Source organism: Cucurbita moschata, unplaced genomic scaffold, assembly GCF_002738365.1.
Source record: "Cucurbita moschata cultivar Rifu unplaced genomic scaffold, Cmos_1.0 Cmo_Scf00011, whole genome shotgun sequence".
Taxonomy (NCBI): domain Eukaryota; kingdom Viridiplantae; phylum Streptophyta; class Magnoliopsida; order Cucurbitales; family Cucurbitaceae; genus Cucurbita; species Cucurbita moschata.
The window spans coordinates 2520673-2532029 of record NW_019268527.1 but is presented as its reverse complement, the minus strand read 5'-3'; the positions used below and the strand labels follow the sequence as shown (position 1 = coordinate 2532029).

The 11357-nt window shown below is 35.7% G+C and overlaps 2 protein-coding genes across 2 annotated transcripts; both read right to left on the bottom strand.

Moving 5' to 3' along the window:
* Positions 1-1287: 1287 nt before the first annotated feature.
* Positions 1288-2185, bottom strand: LOC111449500 (ferredoxin-thioredoxin reductase, variable chain-like). Its single transcript, XM_023089413.1, has one exon. It carries the CDS (start codon positions 2097-2099, stop codon positions 1551-1553), a length of 549 nt encoding a protein of 182 aa, XP_022945181.1. The 5' UTR covers positions 2100-2185; the 3' UTR covers positions 1288-1550.
* Positions 2186-3918: 1733 nt separating this feature from the next.
* LOC111449496 (sphingoid long-chain bases kinase 1-like) lies at positions 3919-9707 on the bottom strand. The gene is made up of 9 exons (XM_023089409.1): positions 9558-9707; positions 8618-9175; positions 8153-8524; positions 7749-7842; positions 7598-7635; positions 7117-7263; positions 6417-6516; positions 4756-5687; positions 3919-4580 (listed from the first exon to the last, which is right to left on the bottom strand). The coding sequence occupies exons 1-9, from the start codon at positions 9654-9656 to the stop codon at positions 4431-4433; spliced, it is 2490 nt and encodes an 829-aa protein (XP_022945177.1). The 5' UTR covers positions 9657-9707; the 3' UTR covers positions 3919-4430.
* Between the last annotated feature and the right edge of the window lie 1650 nt (positions 9708-11357).

The following is an 11357-nucleotide window of genomic DNA, read 5'->3' as shown; positions in this document are numbered from 1 at the left end:
TCTCAAGATTTTAAAACACGTCTACTCGGAAAAGGTTCCACACCCTTATAAGAAATGCTTCGTTCTCCTCTCCAACCAAGGTGGTATCTCACAGTTCAATTTGGACCAAGCCAACTCAAAACTACCTAATCAGCCATCCATTAAAACCAGAATGCAAGAAGTAGCTACAACAATTTTTACAATAATCATATTAACAAATAACCCAGTATTTAAGAACCATGTTTCTGGCACTCTTACACTTATTCGACTTGTTAGTACAATAGCGTACAAAGTCAATATGGGTCCAACATTTGTTAGACACGTATTTGAACACCTTTTAAGCATACTAAATAGACACATAACAATATACCACAAAAATAATAAATTTGAGAGCAAAAGAAATCAAACTAATTTTTTAAGCATATAATTGAATCAACTCATTGACACAATTTCCTTCTTGTAACAAAATGATATTCATTTTAATAAACGTGTCTTTCTGTGTCCATGTCGTGTAGTGTCTGTGTCTCGTACCTATATCTATTTGTGCTTCTTTGCCATGTATGATCCATCAAATAGATACTCACTCCCTAACTCAAGTCTATACTCCCTTAATAATCATCTAAAGTAAGGCTTCCTATTTCCTCCCACTAATTCTTATCCTCATCAGTAATTAGTCACTGAAATTTCTTATTCAAAGCAAAATATGAACTGCAGCAGTCACAAGAATCAAGTAGGCATTTATCTTCACACTAGAGGTTGAAATGGTTAGACGAACACGACTCTCCACAATGGAATGATATTATCCACTTTGAACATAAGCTCTCGTGGCTTTGCTTTGGGCTTCCCCAAAAGGTCTCATACCAATGGAGAGAGTATTCTTTGTTTATAAACCCATGATCATTCCCTATGATCATTCCCTAAATTAGCCGATGTGGGACTTTCATCATCCAACACCTCCCCTCGAACAAAGCACACCTCCCCTTAATCGAGGCTTGACTCCTTTGGAGTCTTAGTCATTTTTTGACAGCCTTCATGTCTTCGAGGAGGCTTGACTCCTTTTTCTTTTTGGAGTCCTTTGTTCGACATTTGAGGATTTACCAATCTATTGGCACGACTAAGTTTAGGGCATGGCTCTAATACCATGTTAGACGAACACGACTCTCCACGATGGTATGATATTATCCACTTTGAGCATACATACCAATGGAGAGAGTATTCTTTGTTTATAAACCCATGATCATCCCCTAAATTAGCCGACGTGGGACTTTCATCATCCAACAGAAACAACAGCCCTACCGGAGTAACCCATTTTGAAACCATTTGATTTGACATGTATTGGATGACTAAATTTCCCTCTTGGTTCAATTATTTTACAGAGCCACATAGAAAATCGAGAAAGTTAAGCAGCTCAAAGGAAAAACATTCGAGCATTTTCTACATTACAAGGCAAAAGAGTAAATGGTGTAAATGGAAGATGATCGAACCTTGAAAGGTTGATAATAATACTGCACAAAGGAGTTCGGAATCGGAAAAACAGTAATTGCCTTGGTCTGGAGATTCAATCAGCCTGATTAAACGTATTCAAATTCATCCTCCTTCAGATGAGCGACGAATTTGACCGGAGGCCGGCCTTCAACCGGAACAACAAACTCCACCTTATACGGAAGATTAGCAGAAACATGTTTTCCCTTCCAAACGCGTACATAGTCCTTCAGCACTCCTTCCATCCCCTCAAGATTCGCCTCCGGCAACTTCGCTACATGATACACCTTCAAAGGTACCTTAACCCTAACTTTCGCTCCAATTCTAGTAGCAGCCGCTTCGCCAGTCTCCTCCTCAGACAATGACGTCGCCGCCGCCGAAACAACAGTAGCAGAAGAGGAACCTCTGGAATCTGATTTGACTGTAACCTCGCTACAAATTCTCCTCCCTCTTCTAATCAAGCAGTTGAAAGGATTAGCAACAACTGACGATAGAGAACTAACGGACGAGGAATAGGACGATTTGACATCAACACTAGTGGATACCGTCGTAATAGAACAGGCGGGACGAGCGGCCGCCGACGCTGACGCCGTCACCGGCGATGGTATCACGCCGACACTGCTTGCAATACTGATCATCTCTGCGTCGCCGGTGGAGTCGCGCGCCGAAGAAGGAATTATATATATTATTGAGAGTTTTTAATATTTTTCAGAAATTTCCTCTGCCTTTAATTTTATGGTATTGATTTATTTATTGGATATTTTCCAATAAATATCCAATAAATATTTATTGGATAAATATTTAATTTTTCAGAAATTCCCAGTCCACAGTCCACACGACCTTATTGGATATTTTCCACTTTAAAATTATATAATAACCAATTTTAATTATTTAATTATTTTTGGAAAAATTAAATTAAATATAAAAGAGAGTGTTTTTTTTTTCTTTATTTTTTATTTTTTTCCTTCTTATCTGGAACAAGAGAATCAGAATGATGCCACGTGTACTTTTCCTTATCTGGTGGATATGTGAATGTGTGATTACCGCGCTGTCGTTCTCCGCTTCATCGTTTTACGACACATCGTCCGAAATTAGAATTTTCGATAAATTATTCACTCCACATTTTTTTTAGTTTCGTGTTTATTTAGTCATAAATTTAAAATTATCAAATATGTAATTAAATGAAAATTGAATTTTTATATTTTGTGTTTATTTAATAAGAAATATGTACTTAGTTAAAAATTCAATTTCTTTTTAATTTTAAATAAAATATTTTACGTATATTAAACATGAAATTTAATTAAATTTGAATTTTTATATAGAATTATTAAACACAAAATTAAAAATTTATAAATCTATTAAACATTTTTAAAGTTTAAACACAATTTAAACAGAATTATAATATTAAACACAAAATTATACCAAAAATGAAAGCTTATAAATTTATTAAATATTTTTAAAGTTTAGAGAAGCATGGACAGGTTTAAAGACTAAACGTCCAATTTAACTAATTTTTTAATATTTTTCCATTTATAACGATTTTAAAAATGAGATCGATGTTATTTATCTAATTCTTAAAAAATGAAAAATAATTAACTCAGTAATATATAAAAATGATGTCAAATCCTACCATAATATGCATGATGAAATTCACTTGATAAATACCAGCCTAAGTCAAAATATTCAATTGCTAATAACTCAATTAGAAACGCTCTTACCAGGATTATAATATAAACATAGCCAAGAATATCAAAGGGAAGAGGAAAAACCAGCTAAGCAAATGATAATAATAACTCGTACCTACCAAGAAATGTCTCAACCAAATTTCAACGAGACAATCGATAAGCTACTTGAACCTGTTCAATCGCTAACAACTTATTTAGTAACGCTCTTACTAGGATTATAATATAAACATGGCCACAAATATCAAAGGGAGGGGGGGAAACCAGCTGAGCAAATGATAATAATAACTCGTACCTACCCAGAAATGTCTCACCCAAATTTCGACGAGATAATCGATAAGCTACTTGAACCTGTTCAATCGCTAACAACTTAATTAGTAACACTCTTACTAGGATTATAATATAAACATAGCCAAGGAAATCAAAGAGAAAGGGGAAAACCAGCTAAGCAAATATATTAATAACTCATCATACCTACTAAGAAATGTCTAAACCAAATTTCAACTACTGACGAGTTCATCGATAAGCAACTCGAACCTGTTCAATCGCTAATAACTTATTTAGAAACGCTCTTACTAGGATTATAATATAAACATAGCCAAGAATATCAAAGGGAAGGGAGGAAAACCAGCTAAGCAAATGATATTAATAACTCATACCTACCAAGAAATGTCTCAACCAAATTTCAACTATCCACAAGATAAGCTACTCGAACCTGTTCAATCCCTAATAACTTATTTAGAAACGCTCATACTAGGATTATAATATAAACATATCAAAGGAAAGGGGGTAAACTTGGAGAGGAGGGCAGACCAAAAGCTCACAGTCACGTATATACAATAAAAGTATCTCCAGAAAACTTGTGAAGAATGTAAATAGGAAGGAACTAAATCGAGTTGACCAGGGAGTTGAGTGTGCAGCTTATGTCGGCTTATACAATGATACTGATATGATATGGGTACAAAATACACAACAGGGGAATTCAAGAGGCGGGATATAACTGATGGACAAAAGGCGGCACGTTTTCTGAACGAAAGATTTACAGTGGTTTCGATTTGTTCGGAGGTAGAGCAGATCTGTGAGATGGGAAATATGTAGGAAATAATGCACAAAGATTCTCTATTATGGTATAAGGCTTGCTCCGCATGTTACACGACCACACGACGAAAAAATGCGCAAATGTTGACACCATTATCCATCAAGGATGGTTGAAGATGACGACGTTAAACGAAATGTGATCATCAGTCAGTGACGCATCAAAATATTTCAGATATAAGGATTACTTGGTTATACGTGATGGCCATGATATCGACCGATAAGTCTGCATTGTTCTGGAAGCAAAGAAGAAACGACTTGGCCAGTGAGGGGGAAAAGCTCACCATCAATGCCGCAGCCATTGTGTGTATGCTTACCAGGTTTAATCTTCACTGACTTCACCTGTATCGAGAACAAATAACGTTATAGGTAACGACGCTCGACTGTCTAAAATCTTTACCATTCTGCATATTTTTACTGAAAATGTAGCTGGATGGAACTTTACAATCTTTATCACTTCCACCGTTTTACAAAGACCTAATTGCAAGGATAAATGGGAAGGTAAGAGTATGCAAACCTTGACATATTCAACAAATGGCAACGAAAGGTGTCGACCCATCTGAAGCAGCAAAAAAAATCGCAACAGCCTTAGTCGTCCACTCCCATGAACCAGAAGCAAGTCGAGAGTATTGTCGTCGTGCTCAGATCTTGGGGCCACTACCTGAGAACTCTGAACAGTTCTACAAGCATGGTTACAAACTATGATTCCAAGAAATTTCCCCTTCTTAGTAACCCATTTATCTTCAACAGGAACTTGCTCTGTTGGACCTTCTTCTGCATCATTTGTTGGACCTGGCAATTCAATAGGATGTTCAACAACCCAATTGGACTCGGGATCCCACTTCGGTTCTGCATCCCAAATCGGACCCGGATCAGATAGTGTTGAAGATATATCCTCTCTGTCATTATTTGCAGCATTGCCCCAGGAACATCTAGTGGTGTCTTGTGTTGTAATCAACCCAGTCCACCCCTTGTCTGTCCTAGACTTTGACCTGGTCCTTGGCCAGTTGGGAGTAGCTGAAAAGGGTGGCTGTGGATGGATAACTTCGGGCTCCGCAGTTACATTGCTCCTTCCTGATGAAAGGCGCTTTGATTTAGGATCGAGACCACGTACATAATCGGATGGTTCAGTGCTAGCACGAGTGCTACTACAGTTAGTATCCAAGTCTCCACCAGACATTCGACTAGGCGTCATTATGGAATCAATGCTTGATAAACTAGATGCCCTCGGGATTCCCTCTTTGCTTGATCTTCGCATTATATCTGTGTATAAATCTGACATGTCAACAACTTCATGTTCAGCAAGGCGTTTTCCTTCATCCTCTAATGATGCTGGAAGGTATTCCAATTCAAAACTGTACTTCGGTAAGCATAAGAACTTGAGGAATCCGGCAACAAAGTAACGTAGAGGACCAAACCGCTTCTGATACTTCTCAGAAAGTTCCAACACTGTAACAAGAGGCAAATTCAAACCATCTTCTTCGATGAAACAAAACCCATGTAATTTATATGTCAACATATTAATGGAAGTTCGTTTCTTGGGAGAAAAAGAAAAGTTGCATCTACAAAAACTTGTGTATGATACCCAAGTGAAGGCAGGCCAGCCTACTCAAAAGCCATCCTTAGCTTTATTCACACCACAATCTCATCTTATCAAAAACAGAGAAATAATTTTGAAGCCTCGAGCAATGAAAACTTAATTTCAAGCTTATCACGAGAGAGAGGTTTGCCCCATGAGGATGAACCAAGTATTTCAACAAGCATGACTCAATAGCGAACAGAAAGTAGGCCTCGCTATTTTGTTTCTAACGTTTTGTTTAAGAAATTAAGCTTACAAAGATTACTTACACCTATGCTGTTTGTTTTAGTTTATCTTTTCACTTTTGATTCTTTCATAATACTTTAGAATTATAAGAAACTCAAAAAAGAGGATGAATTTATACCATAGAAAGGTGTGAATTGACAAGAGAAAAACGAGAGATGTACATAATACAATGCTGTAAGGTATACCATTGTAAAATAGAAAAGTATAAAAGTTGATGGCATAAAGAGCAAGGGGAAAGAAAAACTTCCATGAGCACCAAAAAAGAGAAGCATGGCCCTATTCACTTCACCCTATCAACATTAGTTTAGAACACTAATCTAAATGATAAAATGAATTAAAAAATCATTACTTACCATCACTGACAAATCCATAATATGAGACTGTCAACCCAAAATGAATAACACCCGATTTGATCCATTCAACAGCAAAAACATCAGTTGCAGTAAGACCACCCTAGGAAAAATAAAAATCACCACACAGCATCACAGAGAGAAACATAGCTAATAACACTAATCTTGAAACAACCAAAATTTCAATGCCTATAGAATCTTGACCATGTGGTGTATATAAAAAGTTGGGTTATAGGTGTAGAAATCGTGATGAGTTGTGTTTCCACACAAGCATGAATATACGTGCATATATATCTGGCAATAACATCATCATGCAATTATTTTTTTTTTGTCATGAGAACTACTCATATGCTCATATAAGAGGTGATTTTTACAACTTCCCACGTGAGTATGTCCTCATTATTTTAATAAATTACACAATCTACATTTCATCCAGGAACAGGAAACGTAAATCCCAATATTTACCTTTGCTAGAAAAGACCTTAGGTACAAAAGCAAACACAACAAGAAAATATCTTGTAAAACTCACAAAGAACACATGTTGTGAACTACAAATCTGGAGCAATACTGCATCCTAACTGGGTTTCCAAACCATGGAAACCTTGTTCATATATCTAGGAACAATAAAAAAATAAAAAATAAAAAAAATGTGATCGTGGTACAACTTTATAGACACCCTAAGTTAACCATAAAAAGTTTTCACCTTCACAATAGCCATGGCAGCAGAAATAGGATCTCTAACACCAAGAACAGTCCAAACCAACGAGTTATCAGAACCTGCAGGTATTATTCCAATTGGAATAGAAATTCCTTCCTTCTGGTTGTCTCTAATTAATAGACCATTCAAAACCTGCAAAGTCACCAAGGCTGATGTGATTTATATTTCTTAATAGACCATTAAAGAAATACAAAGCCAAAAACAATGTCTAGCACTACGATAAGGTGAGGGGGAAAATGTGGAGCCTCTATAAAATAAAACAAGTCTTTTCCCCCTTTTGAAACAAAATAAAGCATACTTTTGAAAGGAAATTAGAAATCAACTTTCAACGAGAAAAGAAAGATAGAAGCAAAAGATGCCTCATAAAATTCGAAGGACAACTTAAAAATACACAATTACACATAAGAGCCCCAACCGTTGTAAATGCCCAAAGAGAATTATTAGAAAAGATAGATAACTGGCTAACCTCATTAATAATTCCATCACCTCCAACACAAATAATTCCTGAAAATTGAAGAGATGGATTCATTATTTAAAGAGGGAAGAGATAATCTGATATATACATAAACCAGAAATAACATTTCTTTATCATAATAGAGCACATCAAATAGAAATACCATCGGGGCAGCTGCTTATGTCAACAGTAGATGCGAGCTTTTTGGCATGGCCTGCAGATGTTGTTTTAACCACTTCCAATTTGAACCCTGCAAGCTGTTAAGGTTTGCCAAAAAAAAAAAAAAAAAGAACACGGAACTCAATCTTTCTAATCCATGAGAAAACTACCAAATCAATTCACCACAGTAAAGGAAAAGATCCAAATCCAAATTTTCAACTTCACCCAAGAGTAGGAATGCTCAACTTCCATCATGAGTTTAATACTATATCAGTAAGCCTTGAAACAAAAGGTCAATAAAGGCTTTGTACTCCATCGTTATTTGTTGGGTATTAGCTAAAGACAAAAATCAAGTTAACTGGAAAGAGGGTGGTTCATATACACATTTAGAACATGAATAAATCATACCTTAAATATTGGTTCAACAATCCCGTGAAAAACTTTAGTTGAGCGGCCTCGTCCAGAGCGTGGATTTAATATCACAAGCATTTTTGGTGGATTCTTGCATTTGAAAAGTAATTCAGGAGGTGTATCAACCGGAATTAATTCTGAAGATGCCTGCTTCTTTGAGGAGAGTAAGGGGTGAGGCAAACAATTTACGTAGCAGTGCTGATCTGCAAAACCACCAACCCACTGAACTGCCTCTTCCACGCTAGAAGACAAAAAGCAATAATCTCTCGACTTCCTCCTGGGCTTCATTAAACAAGAAAGACCACATGGACCTTTCTGCAGTGGATATGAGTGAATTGTAAAATGCCTGAGACCAACATTGTACGAGACCTGTCAAAATGGGGCATAGTATCATTAATTCATCAATACATCAACAGAAAATCATGGACCTTGTGTTTTGCTGAGACGTAAAGAAAAGCTTACTGAAACGACATCTTCCAGAAGTAGCATGTGAGAACCCCATATCAAGGCCGTGCTAGTAAGTTTAGCATCAAAACTTTCTCGATCAGCAACACCAGTGTCATCAGAAACATTCTTGTCCGAATTCTTTCTCTTGTCCAAAATCAGCTTACCGGATAAAACTGTATAGCCCAATAAATCAGACTTTTCATCTCCACCAATGTCAATCCTATGCTCAAATTTCTTCGGCTTGTCACGATCGGCATTCGAGGTCATGGTGAACTTCGAGATAGAGGAGTTAATCTCACTACCTCGCCTAGAAGACTTGGCCTTGCTGCGCTTCTCAGGGAAGACAATGGGCGAGGAGTGTTGTCCGCCGGTTGCTATTTGCGAGCACAACCCCAATCGCCGAATAGACTTCTGAGGCGTTGTCAGCCTCAAAGACGATGAAGAAAGAGCATTTTCATTACTGTTCCTAGAAAGGCCCTCACTCTGCTGCATATCTAAACAATTCCGCCCGAGTATATAAACAGAGAAGCACTGCGACGAACACGCACATCCAAACCCCGCACTCAATGCCCTCTGTACATTAAGGTTGAGTACGAGACGGAAGATAGGAGGAGCAATTTTTCGTTTCAAATAAACAAAAAATGAGCTGTAAATGGCGATCCAACTCTCCTAAATTCCAACTGTACTAACAATCCATTCAAACAATAAAAGCTCACAATTGCCTAAGCAATTGCGTGAAAGATCGCAACAGCTAATAAGCGCACGCAAATCAAGATTCTAGGGAATACGAAATGGCCTTCAATTCAACAATTAAACGACGAATCAGACAAAAAAAACTCAGAACGAAATTTGATGCAGGAGCTTGAAAAAAAAAAAAAAAACCTAAGGAGCTAATCAGATCTTATGCTAGTCGAATCTGAAAAAACTGCGGCCAAATTTGATAAACAAACCCTACCAATTTCAGTTCAGACCTGCCATAGATCCTCGCTCCCCAGGTGGTTTTGCCGGCGGAGAATCGAAGAAATTGCGTACTCAAACCTAAAGCCTCTGTCATTCGAAGCTCGGCATCAAAAATAATATCGTTTCAATGGTGAGGAACCTTTCATTTTGTGTCTCTTTATTTTATTTATTTATTTATTTATAATCAAGAAATTGCCTCATACTCAGTTTAGTGGAATAGTTGGTGAACAATAAATAAATAAATAATAAATAGCTCCAGACGAGCTTCCAAATATACCTTTTTCTCTCTCTTTTTTTATTTTTCTTTTCCTTTTATTATTTTTTTTCTCTTTTTTTCTTTTTTTTCTTTTTTTTCTCTTTTTTTCTTTTTTTTATTTTTTTTTCTTTTATCTCTTGTAAAAATTCACTTAAAAAATTAAAACTCAATTTTTGTGTTTATTTTATTTTCTCAAAAAAAAAATCACTATTTTATGTTATGCTCTAACTTTATATAAAAAATTAATTAAATTGTAAATTTAGTATAAAATTTATTATATATAAAATTAATTTATAAAACGATCAATTAAATCGAATTTGTGCCGTACAGATCAATCTTGGGTTAAAAATAAATGAAAATTTTATAGATTGAATTGGTTCGTGGGTTCTGGGTTCCTGAGTCCGAGCCCAATCAATCTGTTAATATGATTATTTTTGTGAGTCGCAAATTTTTAATTGAATATTTAAAAATAATTAAATAGATGTTTATACTATTTAATATTTTATTATATTAAAAAAAATTGGATAAATGTCGGGGACCAACCTAGCCCAAAAATTTTATGATTGGTTTGGGTTCATTAATTAATGAAGGTTGTTTAGGTCGAAAATGTAACGTTCCAAGCTCACCGCTAGCAGATATTGTCCGCATTGGTACATTATAAATGGTATCGGAGCCAAGCATTGGGTGGTGTGCTAGTGAAGACGCTGACCCCCAAAGGAGTGGACTGTGAGATCTTATATCGGTTGGAGAGGGGAATGAAACATTCGGAAACCTCTCCTTAGTAGATGCATTTTAAAATCGTGAGACTGACAACGATACATAATAAACCAAAGCATACAGTATTTGCTAGTGGCGGACTTATACTGTCATAAATGGTATTAGAGTCAGGCATCGAGCGGTGTGCTAATGAAGACGTTGACTTCGAGGGAGTGGATTGTGAGATCTCACATTAGTTGGAAAGGAAAACGAAACATTCTTTATAAGAGTATAGAAACATCTCCCTACCAGACGTGTTTTAAAAACCGTGAGACTAAGTGCGATAAGTAACCGACCAAAGCAGACAACCCAAATAATTGGGTTAGGTTTAAAAAATATCTCTACCGGACCAACCAAACCGATACCAACCCAAGAATCGATGGTTTGATTTTAAACTTGCAACTAAAAAATATTATGACAATGATTTTCAATAATTGTCATTAAATGTTTAATTAGAAATTGGTTGTTTAACTTTCGGTTCGGTTCATAAACTTTATAAAATTTTAATGAACGCTTCAATTTATATTTAAATGAATTATTCGAAAAATTAAATTTTATTTTTATTGTCGGATAATTCTTAATTACTGCATTCAACAATTCATGTAAACGTTTAAAGTTCGAATTTTAACGGCAATAATCAAGTAAGCACAAAATGTACCGTTGGAAGATATAATTAAATTTTTAAAAATTCATAAATTAAATACATATTTATATAAAACCAAAATTATATATATATATATATATATATATATATATATATATATATATATATATATAATTTTT

Excerpts from the sequence above, each read along its gene's own strand:
- LOC111449500 (XM_023089413.1), bottom strand. The coding sequence starts at position 2,099 with ATGATCAGTATTGCAAGCAGTGTCGGCGTGATACCATCGCCGGTGACG.
- LOC111449496 (XM_023089409.1), bottom strand. The coding sequence starts at position 9,656 with ATGACAGAGGCTTTAGGTTTGAGTACGCAATTTCTTCGATTCTCCGCC. Across the intron at positions 7,636-7,748 it reads CATAAGCAGCTGCCCCGATG|GAATTATTTGTGTTGGAGGT; the intron begins GTATTTCTATTT and ends TTCAATTTTCAG. Across the intron at positions 5,688-6,416 it reads TTATGGATTTGTCAGTGATG|TGTTGGAACTTTCTGAGAAG; the intron begins GTAAGTAATGAT and ends CTCTTGTTACAG.